Source organism: Molothrus aeneus, chromosome 7, assembly GCF_037042795.1.
Source record: "Molothrus aeneus isolate 106 chromosome 7, BPBGC_Maene_1.0, whole genome shotgun sequence".
Taxonomy (NCBI): Eukaryota; Metazoa; Chordata; class Aves; order Passeriformes; family Icteridae; genus Molothrus; species Molothrus aeneus.
This window is the reverse complement of record NC_089652.1, coordinates 15080675-15102026: the sequence shown is the minus strand read 5'-3', so window position 1 is coordinate 15102026 and position 21352 is coordinate 15080675. Positions and strand designations below refer to the sequence as shown.

At 39.4% G+C, this 21352-nt stretch overlaps 1 protein-coding gene across 1 annotated transcript in view; it reads right to left on the bottom strand.

Annotated features, from left to right (window-relative positions):
• Positions 1 to 13999, bottom strand: part of CERKL (ceramide kinase like) — a 52655-nt gene extending 38656 nt beyond the window's left edge. The window contains exon 1 of the mRNA XM_066553443.1: positions 13777 to 13999. Within this exon, the coding sequence (XP_066409540.1) occupies positions 13777 to 13999 (223 nt within the window). The remainder of the gene's footprint in view (positions 1 to 13776) is intronic.
• Positions 14000 to 21352: the final 7353 nt, after the last annotated feature.

Genomic DNA, 21352 nt, shown 5'->3' with positions numbered 1-21352 from the left:
ACATTGTAAAAAGTGTCACTGATTTCCATCATTTCCCAAAACCTCTGCAAACATACGTATCAGATAAAATGACTGGTCTTACACAGATCAACCATATATCCATCATAAAATGGAATTTATTTTGAGAGAGATTTCTGAAATAAAGAGAAGACCGATATCTAGTAGCCTACATGATTTAATAGAGTGGGCTAGCAGAGCTGAAATATACTAAAGAATCCCCAAAGAGGAAACATGAGCCTAATTTTACATTTCCTCAAAAGCATCTCACACATACACAGTGTTTGGTACCTACTAATTTATGTTACAATCACAGCAATTACTTCTGTCATTCCAGAAAATAAGGGGAAGTGGAGAAACAAATGACCTCTTCTGGCCACATAACATTACTGAGTTTGATTAATACAAGTTAACAATTACTTTTACTCGGAGCCTTACTTGCACCAGATCTGTTTCAGCCTCAAATACAGATTTAGAAACCATCCATATTGCTGAATATCAGTGTTCAGGGAATTCATTATGTCTCAAATATCCGAATTTTAGTCTCTTCTAGAAAAGGTTTTCAAGAAACATTTTCTTCAGGAAAAAAGAACAAGCAGACAATTATAAATATAATTTCCTTCTGTAAACTGTGGATAATTCATGTACCCTAGCAAGTCATGCTTTTAGTTATCAAAGCATAGCTATCAGCTGCTAGATGACCTCATCCACAAACTTCTACATGTTTGGCTTTATCCTCATTGATGTCTGGTCTATTTCTTTTTTTTCAGAGATTTATGAAGGAAACTCTGTGATCCTTTGTATCATTGTATCTGCGTCTCCTGCACTAGCCCAAGGGCAAGAGATGGCAATAGCACCACCAGAATCCTCTGACAAGCATAAAACCCTTCCCTCACCCCAATGCTCAGTTGCCACTTAGGAACAGGAAGAATGCAGGCTACACCACTTTGCCTGCAGGGGTGAGTGAATCCTTTTTTGTTCATGTATATCACACTTGTAACAAACTTAAAAGAAAAGCACCAAAAAAAAAAAAAAAAACAAACCAAAAAAATCCAGAATTGTATTAGATGATCTTTATAATACAGATTTTCCCTCCTTTCTCCTTATGAACACTGTTCATATTTCTCTAACTTCATAAAATATTTTGCCATAACAAAAATATAATTTCTACTACATGATAGATGAACAATAGAAAAATTACTTAGGAAGCAACACCAAATTTAAGATATTCTTAGTCAATCATGCACTATACAAATTAGCACTTCATATAAAGAGAAGGCTTACAAAATGCAACACTCCAGAAGCTTTCCAGTATTACAATTATTTTTATTATCTAGAATTGACTCCATTTGCAATGATGCATAATTCTGTGACTGAGGAAATTACAATCTCAGGCTGTCATAAATTTTAATTTTTTTTGTAGCTTAACACTATGACATAGTTCTCACAAAAGATTTGATACCAATATGATGTGACACAACTGAACCAAACCTTAATTTCACTCACAGTGAGAAATCACAGGATTAAGTAACACTGTGCAGTCTTTTAGAAAAGTTTATTGCTTCCAGATGGATGCAAGTTTCCTTTCAGCACTGATTTTATCTTCTGTACACAGGGTGCCAATGTTACTATAAATGTAGTCAAAAGCAGTTATAAAGATAAATTATTAAAATATTGACATAAACAAGCTCATACAATGGCTCCTCTCTGCACAAAGTAAGGACAGCTACATTAGAGTGCAGTCTGTCTCACAAATGTTCAATACAACAACACGCACTCCCTTTTCAGAAATTACAACCCATACATGAACAAGCACAAATTTCCAAGGTATCCACAGAATGATTTTGAATTCCAACTGCGTGCTCTTTGCCCCATGTTGTGTAGTGCCATGTGTTTCCCTGCGTGGTGCCACCAGGACACCCACCTGTGCCCGTGGATCTGCACCGAGCTCAGGGCAGGCTCACTGCATCAAGCAGCAGAACTGCTGCATACACACTGCAACACACCCATGTCAAAGGAAAATTGGAGGTAAGAAATATCTTTGAGCTAATTTAAATTTTGGTCCATTGCATCACACACATATAAAGTCTATCAACAGGTCTACAGGATGTTTCGCAGAAAAAATAATTCTAGGGAATATCTGGTTAGTCTATAAAAAATTATATATAATGCTATTTAGAAAATTAAAATACACTCAAAATTATTGGGTGAACCCCTTAGATATAAAATATAAAAAATATATAAATAAATATAAAATATAAAAACCCCTTGTTTTAATATTTTATGTTGCTATACCATTCAGAAATTGCATTACTAAATGGTAGTGAGTCATTTAAAATATTGTTTCAAATTTGCATGAGATTCTCAAAAATCTTGAGATCTCCATTTTCAATTGTGACATAACCAGTGCATAAAGGAGGATAAGTTAATACATTCCAGAGAACATGCAGAATTCATAAAATGCTTTATGAATAAAATGTCAACATTGAGTATCATGAAATTCAAAATTAGGTATAGAGATAACTTGCACTTTTATATCAATCTAAATCAGTATACTAAATATATATTCAGAAACTTACCTATTTTCTGACTGCTTTAAAGCAGAGCCGCGTGTCAAAAAACCCACCCCAAAATGCTCCACAATGTCTGCTTTCCATCCTGGCATGCACCAATAACTTCCAACAAACCTCTCCAATGTACTTTAAGCAAGTTCTTTGGCATCTACCACCAACTCCTCCTATCTCCAGAATGGTAACTGCACATACATGTCACATTTACATATCCATTCCTAATCCTGGTACTAAGTACTAAATTCAAACAGAAAGATTACTGATTGACATATAACAAACAAACAAGCCAGTTCCTGATCAGTCTTCACTGTCAAATAAACATGCCAGATGACAAAGATGCACTTCAAATCTCCCATAAAACACACAAATTTTTACTCCCCCAAACTTTTAAATGCTAGCATTACACCAATATGCACAGGGATTACCACATGAGGCTGAAGTAAGTATCTTACTTGCAGATCCTACAAATTTCACTCACAGCATCAATCTTGCATATGGTTGCAGAGTCAGGGAGCAATTCCCATTCAGAGCACCCACACAGCAACAGAGAGATGCATCTTCAAACTCATCAGCATGCACTTGCACAGTGTGTTACTGTTATATTCCATGCAAGTTTTCCTCTATCTCAATATTAAACCTATTTTTCTCGTTTAAAAGTAAATTTAACAAATATTAGTTCTTACACATACCCCGCCACACATTACACGTCATGCAATAATCTTTGACTTAGCCATAAAGTGAATTAGTGCAAGAAAATTATCACCACCTGTGTTCAAGAAATGATCAGTATTGATATCTTGGCACACATCTTTAAGTGGCTGACATAACTAATGGAAATGGATGTTTTATATTAAGGGTTTTCTTCTGTGAACATCAGAAATTTTCTCAAATATATTTATGGATAAAAAAATATAATTTTTTCCACAAGTATATTTATGGAAAAATACCATCAAAGCATATTGAAGTTACACTTTTTCCCTATTCTGAAGTTGATCAAACTAAAACATTTGTAATTGTTGCAGACTCTTATCCTATACAAGTCTAACTATGTCTTTGGAATTTACCTTCCTTTTTACCTTCCTTTCTCCACAACAAAAATTAATATATAAAAAAACCCAATACTATAAATAATTAGAAGCAGTCATATGAACAATATTTTCAAGGGAATTATGGCTAAGAAATTCAGGTTTCCTATACAGTCTGCTACTGCACTGCAATTCTTAACCAACATTTAATAAAATGAAACCCTTGGTGTTTTGTTAGGCAAAGAACATACTTTCTTTAAACTGTATTGTTCCACCAATAAAAAGAAGCACCTTGCAAATGGAAGGATAGGCAAAGTGGAGTTCAAAGTTTATCATTAAATCCTGCTTGGCACTGCCGACACTGGTGGAATTGCAGACTAGTGATGTGTGTGCTTTTACTCAAAATATCATTTAAATATAATTTAACTGGTTTCTGGTATGTAAGAGCAGCAATACCAGGACAGAGCAAATATCCATCTGTCCCAGTATCTTATATCAAGCCATAGCCATAAGCAGATGCTAGGAGAAGAGAAGGAATAAAGGAAGCATTTATTCTGTTTCCCACTAGTACTTTTCCATTCCCCACCTGTTTTCATTTGGGACACCCTGAACTGACTGTGGTTTCTACACATTTAAGAGCAGTAAAATGAAGCCTTCCATCTCCATCTGAATCCACAAAATCTTTTAGCATTAACAATCCTTTGGCAGTAAGTTTTAAAGTTCTCTTAGCTAGTCATTTGGTTTTCAGCCTGGTTCTGCTCAGCCTTATTAGAAGCACCATATTTCTATGTTGCAAAACTGCCACCAACTTGGTCCAGACCCCACATCAAGACCAAAAAGTGCCAGCCTAGTCTGCCACTCTCATCCAGAAGCCATTATGTACCTTTACCCATCGTCATCCCCTGAACCTTCTCCAGTCCACATCGCCTTTGCAGAGGACACCAGCACTGCACACAGTATCCAAGATGTGGTTAAATAACTGCTGGTTTATAGAGCATACAAACATCTGCTTTAGCCTCTACTTACGTTCTAATTATCCTTAGCATAATAATCCTAACAACTGTTTAAGTGACAGATTACATTTTCCACATGATAAACCTATAATCATACACATCAGGAATGGTATAGCTACAGCTCCTGATCTTTATTCCAAGCTGATGGCATTCAAGCAAGAGATCGATACACTAATAATTACACTATGTGTAATTCTTCCCACCCTTGGACTCACTGTCCTGTTGCCTGGTCAAATCTGTAAAACTGCCATGGCTTTGAAGTTGGGCCGTAGGAGAGAACTTACTTTATTGCTCTGCTCCCACATAAAATCAATATTGCTAAACGCTGATGAAAAAGCCAGTATCTGCTTTAAGCAAGACAAACATTCGTATACATATAAATCATTGAAAGTTCAGTACTGAATTTCTGTGTGTACCTTCCCCAAACCATTTCCATAAAACAAGTGAGACCTAGGGACAAAATTTCAAAACCACCACCTGCTCATTTCCATCCTATTTGAAATAATTAAATACTCAGCAAATGCAAATTAAAAAAAAAAAAAGCTCTTATTTAATTTTAACTTGTACTACAGTTAAAAAAAGAAGCAAACATTGATCAGGTACTCATTTTCCTGCTAAGCATTGCTTTCCAAACCAACTCCAGTTACTACTAGCCCTGTTTAATGAGTGTGTTGCAGTCAAGTGTCCAAGAAACATTACATTTGACATTAAATACTCAGAGTATTCTTTTTCCTTAAATAAAAACAATACAAAATTAAAAACAGACATCTATATACAATCTTTTCCCAATCATGGTAACATACAATACACTTAGGTTTACCAGAGAATGTCAGCTGCAGAATCCACAGAATGAAAGCACAAATTTGTTCAAAGTTTGATGTTGACATGAGTTACCACCATCTATAGCCATCTAACTGTTAGTGTATTATTCACTGGCACCACAATAATTTTGATCCCTAGCTAATCACCTCACTCCAAGTTAAATTACATAGATGTGACAGAGCAGGCCTTTGGGAAACCCAAAACCATCCAAGTGTGAAATCTTCCAGTACCTTTCTTGACAGAGCATTTTGACAAGTCTCCAAAAGGCCATGCAACAAACAGGAGAGCAGGGAGAGGACTTGGACAGGAGCAATCTCATTTTGAACCATCTTCAGAACAGGCAACAGATCAGCCAGGCAAAGATGTGCTATTTTCACACAGAAACCCAGCAAGTTACCTTGAATTTTTTTCCTATTTACTGTTAGCAATTTATTTACAAGAATTTTCACTCCTTAGAATTATAGATTTTTTTTGAAAGCCATTTTCATATGTTATTTATAAGTGAGAATATTTATTCTATTTCCACTAAGCTGTACTAAAACAACACAGAAAAATATAACTACAAGATAATTTTTAAACTTTTGTCAAATGACAGGAGGGCGACATAACAATAAGCACTTAATTACCCAAACTCAGATCAGTATGTACAAAACAGCATTATATTTAGTCATAAGGATTTATTGCTGTTACCCTTAACTTGATCATTCACGTGTCAAATTTTGTTTTTCCAAGACTGCCTGCACTGTGTAAAGATCTGTTTCCAGGATACCTATAATTGTGCAGTACATAACATCTGTTGCTTTGCATTTTGAGAGCCTCACAAAGAATACTTTCCTATATTCACTTGAGTGTATGGACTGGCAGAACAGATATATTGTCACAGTTCAAATAAACTGACAACTACAGCAACTATTCAGTACTGAAAAGCATCCAACTAACTGTCATCTGACGTTGCTCAAACAGGCAAAAGCCAGGAAATTCAGAGTTCAGCACTGAATTCTGTTAATGAACTGACCATTTGTTTAAACTTGCAGCACACAGGTGAGAAATAGCCACATGCTGGACTAGAGACCTGTGAGTTACACCAAGTCATTGAAAAAATTGTTGTCAGTGATTTAATATATTGCTTTCACAACTAAGTGAGAAACTGGGGAAGGAGGAAGTTCCACCAGATCTTAAACATAAGTGAATTGTGTTTCATCAAATCCCTTACAGGTTGGCTACCAGACATCAAATCTCACACAAAAATTCAGGCTTACAATTTCAATTTCTTTTATAACTCCTGGTTTTACTGTTTAAATCTGCTCTTCAACTAAAGGGGGAAGGGTCCCTAAATTGCAAGACAAGAGTTCCAAAACTACTTCCCTAGAGAAATAGTTTGAGATGTACCATCCACACCTTTAGTCCACAGACACCAGTATTTTTGAAACAACATGAACAATTGAAAGAAAGATGTTCTAGTCACTTACTTCAAGTCAGCAGTTTAAAAAGTTTAAAAAAAAAAATCACAACCCCAAAATTGACAGCTAATGTCTATGAAAGAGGAATCAGTTTAGAAAAGGATCCTGGTAAAACACAATTCTATAGCAGTCACAGCACTAAATGACAAAAAGGTCAAATTTTGAAAGGAAACAGCAGATACCACCACAAAACTAGCAGATGTTCCTAAAGGATCATCTGTACAAAAACATAAGCATATGTGAGAGAAATCCAACACTATCACGAAATCAGTTTGTGTCTAACATAATAGCAGTTCCTTATGGCAATATGGTAATACATGTATCAGATACTCAACACATTATGGTTTTTTGTCTGCACATACTGCTACAACATAAGTCATAGAAACCAGGACCACTGATTTCCTCAAAAGGAAAACATTAGTTCCACAGCCCACAAATGTTAAGGTACACAGACTACTCTGTTCTTCAGGTTATGTTCTCAGATTTTCAACCACTTTAGCTTTTTCATAAATTGTCTTAGTAGGATAAAAATACCTTTAGAGAACTGCATGTCCTGAATAAATACTTCCTTCTAAAGGCAGTGCATAATGTAGCCAGATACACCTAAATGAAACAGCAAACAAAAAGGGATTTCTTCTATCCAATATCTATTTGTTTGGGTTTTACATAATTGCAACAGTATCTATTATTTACCTGCTGTTTCTGTGACAGACATAGTTAACAAGACATTTACAAGGAGAGGAAAATTGTTTCTCTAAGTTTAGTTTTATTGATTCCAACAAGAGCAGATGACAGACTTCCTTACTTTTATTTCTATTTTGCAACTGCAGAAAAAAATCATTTTCATGCATCTTCCAATTAATTATGCTTAAAAGTTAGGATAAACAGGCAACATTTGATGCAAATAGAAAAAGACAAAGGTGCATAATAGAGGGTACAGATTCAGGTAAAATGACAAGCAAAGAAAGAATACAACAGCATCTAGGATCTGAAAGAGGGAGGAGCTAAAAAAATTAGTGTTTCTGAAGGGCCAAAAACCAGGATAATGAAGAAACTGAGATAAGAGATTTGACTGCATATCCCTACTACAACAAAGGATTTGACTGCATATTCTTTAATAATTTTAAAAGAACAATAATTTACACTGAGAAAGGGACTCAGTGTTACAGCACCATTGTGGATATGAAAATATCACTATCATGGGCATCAAAGATTGGTTAGCACATCAACTTCTTTTTTAATATACACCTTTGGATCCTCTCCATCATGCTCGATAAGCAGGATAATCAATTGACTCTTGCACACCTTTGCCCAAAAGGCATAGTCAAGAGTTGTCAACTACTCTGTGAACATGAAAATTACGGAACCTTGATACCTTTTTTTAAAATAATTCACATTCTACTCCTCGTTACCTTATTATGTCTCCTCTAACTGTCCAGTGATTCCCCAGGCTGTATCACACATCCCCCCTCACACCACAGCACCACCCTGCATGTCTCCCTGTCTGCCCAGAAACAGCTCCAGCGTCCCCTCCATTCACTCACAGCCCTCCCACACGCACAGGGCACTGCCCCAAACCCCCCACACTCCCAGAGTACATCAGCTCACCCCCACCACAGCGCTCCTGACTGCCCCTGATCCCCACCTTTCAGTCCTTCAATGCCCCTGCTCAGCAGGCAAAGCCCAGCACCAGCCACGCCTGGCTTGTTCCTGGTGTGCCAACTGGCCCACGATGCACAATGTGCTGTGCCAAGCACCCAGCCAGGCACCAGCCCCGCTGCCCAGGCAGGCAGAGGAGAGGAATAAAGCAAAGCACAGCCTTATCTCTAATAATAGGACATGGCAAAGACCTAATTATTATACAGTGCTACAGGAGAAACAAAGGCAAAAAACCCAACCACAAAAGCAAAACCCAGCACCTTTATCCAAACCTAAAATTTGCTGAGTTTATGGCCTACAAGAGCTTTAAGATTACACAAACCACAAATTCATCAACAGAAAGTTTTGCATTAAACAGGCCATAAAGAAGGCTTACTTTCCATGAAAGCTAAATAAATCCTGTTATTTCAAATTTCCATAGCAACAGAATCCAACTCACTAAGACAAGCAGAACTTAATGTGTATGCAAAGCTGAGCACACAAATACAATTTTCAAGAACTAGCAGAGAAACTTTTTTTCCTGCAACGAAATTTTAAATATCTGATCTCTCTCCTTGGAGGTAGAGAATTAAAGTGCATATAAAAGGCCCTATTAGGTATCCAGAGGATGTTAGCCCTTTCAATGCAAGCAAAGAGGTGCATAAAAGTGTGAAATACAAGAAAGAACAGAAAGAATGAAAGAACCTAAGTTGTGCCACAAACACGTGAAATGATCTTCTGATAAAGGAAAAAAAAAACACATGGACAGTCAAGATATTATGTTCAAAAGTCCCCTGAAATAAAGAACAAAATTTAAGACTCCTTTATTTAGTGTATCCTATTTCCATAAATATTTTTCAATTTCCACAGTAAATTGTAGATTAGTAAATTATTTTGCAGCTTCATGCAGCTTTTTTCTAAAATACATTAATTTTACAGACTTCCTGGAAAAACATTTGAGTGCCTTATAAGTTCTGATACCATGGGATTGTTTAAAACTGCATGCTTTCTTCCTTCAACTTACATTCTAAAATGTATATATGCATATAAAATGTCATATATTCATGGGGCACATGAACACCTCACTTTCAGTTACACTTCATATTTCTTATGTCTCTTCCTTAAAAATAGCTTTTCTGTTTGGGTAACAGATAAGCCACTTAGAGAAAATATGTTCTCTACATGTCAGAAGTGGAATCAAAAAGCTTTGAATTTGGTCCTCTTGGAACGTCAGTAACTCACATTTTGTAACAGCCAGTTTCCATTTCCATTATTCCTGACTGACCGATAGACTGACAGATGTCTTACTTTAGAGATCCCAAACAGACTATTGGTATCTATTTCAGCCACATCTGTTCCTAAATAGCCTTGGCAACAGGCCACTATGCACTCGGAATTAATTTTAAGTCCTTTATTGCTGACTCTTTCACTGTTGAAATACATCAGTGATTCTTTTTCCTTATTGCTGCACTTACATAGAATATCTGTAAATCTATATCTTAGATTAATAGCAACAAGAAATATAGCATACTATAGATAAGAATAGTATACTTATTACTGATTTCTTTAAATTCATTATAAAAATATATGTTTTTTATTTTATTCATTGTGAAATATATATTCAACAGTACATTAACCTCTGGATTGCTCCAAGATCTTATTTTCTTGTTCATTAATTAATTTAGAAGTTATTTTCAATTACTTATACTTAAAAAGCAAGTTTTATCCAAATTATTACTATTATTATCCAAATAGTCAGCCCAGCCCACAAGCTGTTAGTCAGAGAATAACTTCATATTCAGTTTAGTACACTACACACACACACAAGAAATTACAATTATAAAGTTTATCAGGATGATCTAAATCCTCCAGGCTTCACATACTGGTAAAGCACTGGACAATTGCCAGTTTTGTTACATTTCCTACCTGTCAGAAATCTGCTGAAAAACTGCAATTATTGTTAATCAGGAAACTCTGCAGCAAACTTTAAAAACATGCTGGAGGCTTTAAAAATTATCAGAATTACAGTCTTTATTTAGCAACAAAAAACCCATATGCATAAAGAGGATACAAATGATCTTCTGGGAACTTAGAAAAATCACATCTATTTTCAAATCTGTACTTAAGATAGTTTTCTATGCTATAGTTTTGAAGCAGCACTCAATATGAGAACCTCCACAGTTCAGGGCTGGAATATCAATACAGAAGTCTTGCCTTTTTCTTAATTTCCATGATTATAGCATAGGAATGCCACATAGAAAGAGGCTAGAGAAAAAAACTACCAACTACTGCCTGTGAGCTCTGTGTCTCATTGGGGCACCCAGTGCACTGTTAAAGCTAGCAAGCAGCTATGGGTCAAGGGGTCCTGCCTCCAGGGAGGAGAACAGGCTCAGCTGAGCTGCACACCCAGGCTGGAGCTGCAGCCTTTCCAAGGGGGCAGCTGAGCCGTGCCTCACACTTGTCCACATTCCCACCTGACACATTCTCTCCCTCAGGCTCCCCACCCAGTCACCTGCCCAAGACTCACTTCTGCCATAAGCTCTGTGATAACAAATAACACACAAAATTCATAATGGGTCATGCTTATTTCAGAGTTAGGAACTTTGCTGTAGAGTGAACAGCAAAGGAAGCCATCAAAAGTCATCAGCAAGCATGGGTAGCCAAAAACCTCTTGGAGACAGAGGCTGCAGAACTCGAGGACAGAGTAAAGAAGGAAGTTCTCCTGATAATCAGGCTGCCTAGAGCCCCCCGGGAACAGCACAGTGGAGCAGAACTACACATCCATATATCCCTGTGACATGACTGGGCCCAGGCACAGCTGATGCCCCCTGCCTGGAGACTTTGAGCTGCAGCTTTGAGCTCTGGTGGAACCTGGAGGAGCCAAGGCTGCACAAACTACCACATGTAAGAACAAATAATCAGAACTGCAGAGCTGTGGATGACGAATGACAACTTCAGCAAGACAGGAATTCATCTGGAGAACTATGGGGGATGGGAGGTTAGGAAAAAGGGAACAAAGCAACTACCCTATAGTAGCAATGATTTTGACAGACTGTAGCAATTACCATAGAAGAAAGGTCTTTCCCTAAAAGAGGAAGAATTGCTACGTATGAGTCCAAGCAAGAGACATTCAGCAGTGCTTGCAAAGCGTGAAGACCTGGCTTGACCTCTTAGAGCCTCAGGCAAACTACATTAGGAAGCTTTTGGGTTGGAGAGAACATGCATAAGCCAAATCCCATTGGAGAGACTTGTCCAGAGATCCTTTAGTCATCTCTGAACACTCCACTGCTGTACTTATCTACAAATGAGACCCTACCACAGATGGCTCCTCCCAGCACCAGTACAGAACACCCCAGGGTAAGTGCTGCTGGGAGCCAAGAATGAGGCAAAAAAAAACATTCAAGCTCCAGAATCCGTGTTTGACTGCTGCAACTGCAGCCTCTCAAAAATGAAACTATTCAGCAGCTCAATGCCACATAGTATAAAACCAAACTTTCAAAGAAAGAAGTTTCAGCATATATTTAATACATGTGCAGTAAAAGCCCAAATCCTGATAAAATTGGCAGCAGTCTGTCAGTGCTGCTTTCCATAGGATTCCTGAAGTACTGCCATCTGCTACCAGTCTGACTATAGGCACTGCTAACATCATTACCTTTCAGGAGCTGTGAAAAGTTTCTGATGTCTATATGAACATAGCAACTGAGAGGGGTGAATTTTTCCTAGGAAAACAAACAAATCAAACCAACCAACCAAAAAAAAAAAGCCAAAACCACACAAATCCCAAAACACAGAATATACTCCCCATCTCTGGAAGCATAGAGCAATATACACCAAAATTTATTCTTCCTGTCTGAACCTTAATATCCTTCCCTGATGACAATTACAAGACAATTACAGACCCTAGTTGCTGATATATGGCAATTTAACCTACATTAAAGGAGGCAGAACATAAAGTGACAGTCATATTAGAGCTCTACACACAGAACTAAATAATTAATAAATCACACTACAGATCACATACACAGAGACCTGTAGATAGTCCCAAATGAGAAGGAAGAGAGCCTCCAGCACTAGCAGCATTACTTAAGGCACCCAGACTGGCTCCCCAAGAGGAAGGGCTGTGTCCTACACCGGGTGCAGGGGTGATCAGAACTCAGTGTCCAACTGCAAAGCAGGTATTTCAGTGTGAGTGCAGCACTGCATTAACACGGTTACACTGTGCACAGGAGAGGAGTCAGCAGCAGGGCATGACTTGTTCAGTTTCGGTAGCTCTGGGATCCCAACATGGTTACATTAAATGAACCATAATGACTTCACCTGCGAGCATCTGGCTACTTCTTTGCTTCTCTAAATGCTGACTCTGTGGCTATGAGATCTTACCTACAGGAACTTTTAAGTTCTGTCCCATACACTTCTGAAATAAACGCGGTATTTTAAGCCTGGGCAAGGTAACCATGCCATCCCGGAAGGCAAACACGCTGCCTGGAAACTGCATTCCTGAATACAACTTTGATTTCTCTTTCACGTAAACACTGGGAGGTTACTGAAATAAACAAGAACGTTTAGGAGTGTGGATGCAGTTTTACAACTGTATGTATGTTTCTACAGTTTCTAGGAAAAAGGTATCTATTTGGATACGTTCAAGCAGCATTCCTTTGCTTCTTAAACTTTTGTATATAATTTGTTTCACTTGATCAAATCCTGTAACCACACTTTCTCAGTGTGTTGCCGTGTGAACACCATAGAGCAATAACGACCTGCAACAGAAGCCTCATCAAAAAACTCAGGCACATCCTGCAAAACCATCCTCTCCTCTCTGTGCTCTAGTTTATGTACCTGCCAAAGAGTATAAGCCGGGAAAAGTTGATGCCGCAGAAACAAAATCAAATCCTCTTACTGCTCTGCCTGGGGCTAAAGAGGCCATAAAAACATGCTCTCTACCTTCTGTCCCTTTCGTATGACCCACCAAGAAGACAAGACACTTGCCAGAGAGAGATGGTTCAGGTACAAGACACTCAAAGCGTTATAAACAATTTCTTTTTCTCTTCAGTCAGCAAAGTAACCTCGAAGGGAATAGAGGTGCCCGACAGCACTGCCGTTAAGCACTTTACTGCAATCCCGGTTTAGGGTGACTGCCCCGCGCTGCCCGGAGAGCCCAGGCCGCCTCTCCCCGCAGGGACCCAGCTCGCCCCGGGCGCGCCGCACGCCCCGGCCCGGGGCGGACCCCCTGCCCCGCCCTGCCCCGTCCCACCTGTGGGGCTCTCGGGCAGGATGGGGCTCCAGCGGAGCCGCCGGGCGCTCAGAACCACGTCGCAGCTCCTCTTGCCGATCTCGAAGATGCCCCTGAGGAGCGGCTCGTCCCCGGCCCGGGCCGGCGGGGCCGCGGCCAGCGGGGCCACCCTGCGCCGCCGCTCCTGGGGTGCGGCCCGGGCGCGGCCCGCCGGGCGGGGGAGCGGGGCGGCGGCGCCCGGCATGGCGGCAGCGGCACCCCCGCTCCGCTCCGGCCCCGCCGCACGGCCCGCGGCCCGCCGGGCCCAGCAGCGCCCGCCCCGCCCCGCAGGCGGGGCCGGACCGCCCGGGGGCCGGCGGGAGGGCGCCCGGGCCGGAGCCGGGGCCGCGTCCTCGCCGGCACCGGGGCAGCAGCGCCCGTGCCCCGCCGGAGCGGCGAGACAGCGGGGTTCGGCTGCCGGGACAGCGCGGCCCCCCCGGCGCCGGGCAGAGCGCAGGGCGGCACCGGCAGGACCCGCGTCAGGTGCGCTGCCCGCGAGGAACCGCGGCCCGAAGGCGCTCGGGCGTGTCAGCGCTGTGCTCTCCTCAGTTACTTCTCCAAGGAAGGAACGCTCCCACTACAGAAATTAATTTTCCTTGTCAGAGTGCCAAGTCTTCCACTTTTCTGTTATCATTAACAATATTACTATTACCAAGCTTCAGAAAACTACGACATAAAGTTCTAATAAGCCCTTTCATACTAAAAAGGCTGAGTCTTTCACAAGTTGTGACTCTGACCTAACCTTAATGTAAATACCACGTTGGCATTCCTGCTGCAAAACAGATTATTGCCATAAACCCGGGTGGAGGCATCATCCAGCTATAGCCTTCATTCATAGTGACCAAGCAAAACTGTGACTTGGAGTCTGCTAGTGACTTGTACTAGAACAGATCCGCTATCAAGTGGGCCAGTGCAGAAGGAATACCCAGAAGGGTTGCGTAGTCATCCCTCATCCTCAAAGCTTGAATGCTAGGGAGGAAGACCACTTTACTCTTGTTCTATAAATTATAGGCTTCGCTGCTTGGAAATACGACAGTTTTACTCACAGCTGCTGTAAGATTCACTGGTGACAATCATGTTAGAGTGCACGGCCAACTCCCATTTATAAGGTGCTTCTGAGCCTGTAAGGGCTAAACTTGTACATTTATAAAATTTTATAACGCCATGGTGGCTTGCTAGGGTGTGAAAAGGATATTATTAAACAAAAAGTTCAGTAATTTTATCTTTAATGTTTGTCACAGTACAAATGTAACTGTCCTCCTGAGAAATAAGCAATAGATTGAAAACATTGCCCTTTGCTGATGGATACAAGATACAGTTTAAGCCACATGTTAGAGTATCCTGTGATGTTTAGCCTTGTAGAAGAGAGTCAAACCAGCCAAGAGCTCACAAGATGATGCATGTTCTCAAGGCATGTTGCTTTTTTTCATAATTCCATAAAAACCAGTAACAAGCTACTTATTATGTAGCTGAGAAGACAGGTTTAAGACACATTTTAAAAAGTCATCATGGTACAACTTTTTGACACTTATTTCCATCTATTACTTTGCCATATTTAAAGTATATTCCAAATATTTGTTAAATATGCAGCCTATTTTCAATTTGCATTGAGCCATTAATACAGCTTTTACTGAAATGCAGCCATCACCAATTTGCCTTTCTGAATCACATGACCACATGAGGTTTATGTTTGCTTAAAACTTTCAGTAATTATTTTTATTTTTATTTTTATTTTGTCCCTTAGTTCTTCTTTGTTGTGATATAAATACTGCAAAGTAGTCAGATAAAATAAGGTATAAATAATTGAAATTATGTGTAGAGTGTAGAAGTTTTGTGCAAAATATCTTTAAGCAAAAAAAAAAAAGAGTGATGAGGCGGGAAAACGTGTGAGCCAAACAAGCTTGCCTTAACATTTATCATTCTGATACAGCAGTAGATGAACTAATTCAATTTGTGCCTATTATTTGGTGTCAGTGATCTTTAATGTGTTTGCACTGATGTCATTCAAAAGGAAAGCTAAATCATTAACTGGAAGATAAAGCATAATATGAAGCTAGATATAGTCAAATCTCTTTTGAGGCCATATGCCCTCTATAATTCCCTGCAGTCATTTGTATTTGTTTCTGGGACAGTTTATTAGCCTATACCACCTAGTGTATATTATATTACCACCAGATAATTTCTCCTAAGGTAAAGGAAAGGGTAAATTGATAACTGGCTTAGAACCCTAAAATAATAGTATTTTCAGTACTACCAGTGGGAAACTACTGCAATCCCTAAGAGACTTGTAATATCCTTTGACTGATGTAATTAAAACTTCTAAAACCTTCTTATAGGCATTACTTGAAAAGTCTATTAAATCAGTAACAGTTAAGGTACTAAATGTATTAGATAAAAACATAAAATAGTAAGAGAACTCTACATAGTAACAAAACTCATAAAAGTCTGTTCATTGTGTTTTGCTGCTGTTTACAAATCCTCAGTGCCCACAATTCTTTGTAAATCTGAGACAGACATTCTTTCCCTGGGGGGAAAGATTCCAAACAAATCTATTTTAACAGATCTTTTTTTTTTTAGTGACCACAAATTTCAGATTTGCACATTGAATTTGGAAATGCATGGAATAGTCCAGCAATATAATTTTATCAAGTTTTCTAGGCTATGTCTGGAACTCTCACACATAAAACTCCCTTTAACTTTCTTGTAAGAAATGGTTGTGTGTATGGATGATCTAATGTGGTATCTTCTGTTCTTGTATCAGAGAAAGAAGATGCAAGACAGCCAGTAGGAATTGTATAGCAGGCATTCAAGCAGCAACTGTACCTGAGCAAGGAAGTCAGGGAGGATGTTAGACTCCATCAAAGACCCAAATCATCAGCCAGGTTTACAATGATCAGGCAGGTCTGGATCAGCAGGGTTCAGAGCCAGGTCAGCATTGTGGCTGAGCTGCAGACCAGCATCACACAGCATCTGGAACTGAAAAAGTTCTAGTCCTAGAAGGAACTTGAATAGAGCTCCAGGCTCATGTGTAGGGTCAGTGAGGGGGTTGCAGGTGGGGATGCTCAAGGTTTTTAAGGCTCTTTGGTGGCTTCATGGGCCTTGCAGCCAGAAGAACAAGAGGAGGAATTCTGAGGAACAGTAGGAGCAGGCTGCTTCAAAAAGGAAATGGGGTTTAGAGTGATTACAAGTCAGGTAGCTTAGTTCAACAAGAGCCCAGACAGCCAGACAAGCCCCTTGTATCCAGGTAGGTCCAGCATCAAGCTGAAAAGCACAGTCACTAGGTCAGGTCAAGTGACAGTAGCCAGTGTCAGTGCTAGCCCAGCACCCACCAGGGAAGCTTGCGTTATCAAGGCAGGTCCAAAGTCAGACAAGATTATTGAGTTTGTGGGTAAGGACCTGGATATGGCACAGACAGGGCTGCAATAAGATGAAGGCAGACACCATGCTTAAGAGCCTCTTCCAAACCACAGATCTTGCATGAAGGAGGGGACATCTCCCTTGTGGTGGCTTCAAGTTTGTTCTCAGCAGTCTGGACCCAGGGGAGGTTTTGTCCCAGGTCAGGGTGCTGGCCTTGAACACAACCAGATGGCCTAGAAGAGGGAAGCATCCTCTGGACCAAGAGGTAGAAGGAAACAAGGAGAGGAGCTAAGCTCTCCTTAACTAACTTTCTGGAAATCATCCCTTGCTCTCTAGATGCTAAGAAGTAGTGAGAGCCTCAGAACTCTTTTCCAGAAGAACCTTGTGAAGTCAAGAAAGAGGTATGACAACCTGTGACAGAAGTAGTGAGGGAAGTACAGCTAGTGTTAACTGAAGGACAGCAAGCGGGTAAAGCTTGCTATTGCTATCCCACCTCAAAAAAGTGTCTGTAAAAATGCAATGAGGTAACTAGGCCAGTTTTGGATTCATAAGAAATGTGATGTTCAAGTTAAGCAACAGGAATTTAGACCAGAAGCAATAAGGGGACACTCTGGGGAAAATATCCTCATTCTAGAGCTTTTGACTGAACATTTCTGGTAGCTGACTTGTTTTCTGTAGCTAATGGAGACTTCCTTCTGGAGAAACCTGAATTTTGAAGTTGGCAGCATACCCTTGGCTTGTATGTTTTTCTGGCTACAGTGTGTGTTTATACAATGAAAGTTTAGTGTATAGTCAGTTATACTTCAGCTGTTCATTCACAGATATTAGCTCTCCTAAGTATGGTCCCTTTTTACATTTCTACTTTAGAAAATAATCGTTTGTAACTCTTAATATTAATTCAGCTCTCTTTAATTGGTTTACCATGAAGAAGTGACATTAAGAAGAATACCAAATTTTTGGCATGGTAAGCAAAGCCATAATTATACTGAAGGAAAATTATATAAATGGTCTATAGAAGAGAGCACTACTATTGCTATACATCTTCAAATTTTCAAAAGAAGGAAGGCCTTAATGAACAGAGAAAAAAAAAGTAGGTAAGGAAACAGACAAACCTTTGAAAAGAGAGCAGTGAAATTATAAGAAGCTGCAGAAATGCAGTCTGAAGTTGCAGCCATTCCTGATACTCCCATGAATTGAAATTAATCAGAACAACAGAAAAAAAGTGGTAATAAGAAGAATATGAAATGAGAATGTGTTGATCAGAGTATATTGTCTTTTCTTTGCATTAAGGTTGGTATGCTATCTTTTAAGGTAATTTTTTCCCTCTGAATCTTATTGTCTACTGCTCTGTCACAGTGTTGGTAAACATGTAAATATTAGTTGTTTCTATTTCATTTCATGCAAAATGCAGTGAACTCTATGCTGCAAACTACTACAAGCTAGAGAACTGAAAACTAGGGCTGATATTCTATGTTTTACATACCCTTTAGGCAACCTAAATACTTAGGAGAATGCTTTGAGAGCATTGTCAGTTTTAATCTTGTATTGCATAGCTTCTGACAGTTTGTTAAATACATATATGAATTATTTAAAAAACACTTATGTAGATATTAGTGTTTTTGTAGATCTTTGGCTCACTGTTTCAGTATGCATTTATGTACTATGTTTTTCAAGGATTTTTTATAATATGGGATTTTCAGCTAAGGGAAGAGTGTAGACCATTTATAATTTCTGAAATAATTACCATACAACCCATCTTGGTCAATAAAAACAAAGACCAATTTCTGCATATTTTCCCTGATACAGCACCAGGCAGAACTCCGAGTTTCATTTCTGTTCTTCCTCAATAGAAATGAGTGAGAAATGAGTGGGTTTTGTTTGATTTTTTTAATCTTAAGGTACCTTTTATATATATAAAAGAGAGTGAAATGTAACTCTGTAATTTTTAAAACTATTTGAAAGGATGGTTCTCTGAGCAGAAGTATTGTACTTTATAAAAAAGAGACTCATGTTTTTAATATGTCAAAAGCAATTGGTAAGGTCATGGTGGATCTAGTTTTAATCAGTTACAATATTGAAATAATTGCAAGATTTCTTTACTGTTATAGCAGATGGAAAAGAATTGTTTTATTTGCTCTCAGTACATAATTTAGAATTATTTCTATTCATCCTTATTACCTCTGGAACTGCATGTTACTTTTCCATTTTAGTTTATTAATATTCAGTAACAATATCTTTTGGAGAAAGTGGCTCTCTGTTTTCTTCTGGTGAATCCAGGAATCTTGGTTCTCCTTGAATCGACTTCCCTTCACCTGGAGACTCCTTCTGAGTGCACTGGGCCAAGGTCTGATGTTGTTCAGGTGCATTGTTCATTTGGGCTGGGTAAAACCAGAGGGTTCAGTCTCCCAGGCATCTTGTGGATGTAACCTGGAATTCCACCATTTCAGACTCCTCAGCTGTGTCTGTCACAGCCAACAATGGGTCCACAACCTCCACAGATCCTCTTCTGTTGTTCCAGAACACCAAGAAGGGAACAGTCATCACAAGTCGTGACTGTTTCTTGTGTACTCTACCTGCAGATTTAACCTCAAGCATGCACTGCTGGCAGAGCAACTTCTGCTGTCAGAAGTATGTCATAAAGAAGAAGGGAAAGGCCATTGGTCACAACCAGCCCTAAAAATAGAGTTTTAGGCCTGTGCTGGCTGACCCAGTGTGTGTGTGGGTAAAATCAACCCCAGAGTTGTCTCTGCATGCGGAAGTTGAATAATCCCACTACAGCCTTAGTTAATTAGTGATATGTTCATAGGACAGCAACAGTGTGAGTAATTCTTTCCATTAAAAGAGACCTTGATAGACCTTCCTGTGGGAGTCATGAGCAGAAATTTCAACATTTGGCTTGATGTTAATAATATGAGAGAAATATCATGGAGACATCAGAAGCATCAGCAAAGCGGGGGAGGGGGGAAGGTCTCCAGTATTTTATAAGGGTGGTGATAGGGAAAGAAACACCCAAAACTAATTGAAATAAGAAAACTCGCAAGTGATTTGTAAATTAGAGCCTCTAGTTACCAAAATGCCTAATTAATTTTCCTTATTAAATTGCTCATAACATTAAAACACTACTTTCTCTGAAGTATCACAGTAGCAAATACTGATAGCGTAGATAGATCTTTTAAGTAGGTTGCATTGGCTGGAAGAGTTGAATTTTGTTATTAACAGTGGAAAAAGAAAAGGTAATTGAAAAGGTTTCTTGTGCTTTGGAAATGCCTTCCAAATATTCATTAAACATTTAAGCAACTAAATTTGCAGAATATGTTCCTGACATTGGCACTGGTTCTGTGGTATTTCTCTCATCAGATGGAAGTACTGTGTGTTATGCAGAGTGCATTCATGCATAAACAATATCATTTTCATAAATTAAAACCTCCCCTGCAGAAGGAACATCTGTGCCTGCCTTTGAATAAAAGATGGTGGCATGTGAGTTGCCCCTTGACTGACTAGAAGAATCCTTGTATTTAGGAAGAAGGTGCACAACCAAAAGGCAAGCAAGCCTGGGTCAGCTTTTTCAATTTTATCTGAAAAATCGTCATTTATTTATATCCCTCAGGTTGCCTAGAGCACCCTTACCTGTATTGCCACTGACTGGGAAAGGTTAATGAGTGCTTGAAAAGTTGCCTTTTGCTTCCTTTCATTTCAGATTCAGCAACAGTTTTCGAGTGTGGAGCTGCAGGCTCTGGTGAAATGCAGAGAGATGCTGCAAAATGCATCACTCGGCATCACAATTAAATTTTAGCATGTTTTTAATGGGGAAGCCTGGCAGCAGGGGCTGCTGAACTGCTAGGACAGGTTTGCCGTGCTTATACGTTGGATTTCCGTAGCTACAAACACCTTTAAAATAGACGCCAGAAGCTTGATTTCTCTTGGGGAAAAAAATGCCCTCATCCATAGGAAAGCTTGTTTACTTTCTGCTTGGTTTAGCTGAAATATTTATGAAATACCCCTGCTTTGCGACAGGCTTCATGTAGAGTATTTCAGGTAACGTCTTAAATCTGTTTCTGATGGTCGGAGGCAAAGACCTGTTGATAATTATTCCCGGTCATTACGGGAATTGCTCTCCCGCAGGTTGTGTCTCCGGGTTTCTTAAGCCTCAGAATAATCAGTGAAGATTAAAGGAATACGTTTCCCGTCTGGGAAGACGAAG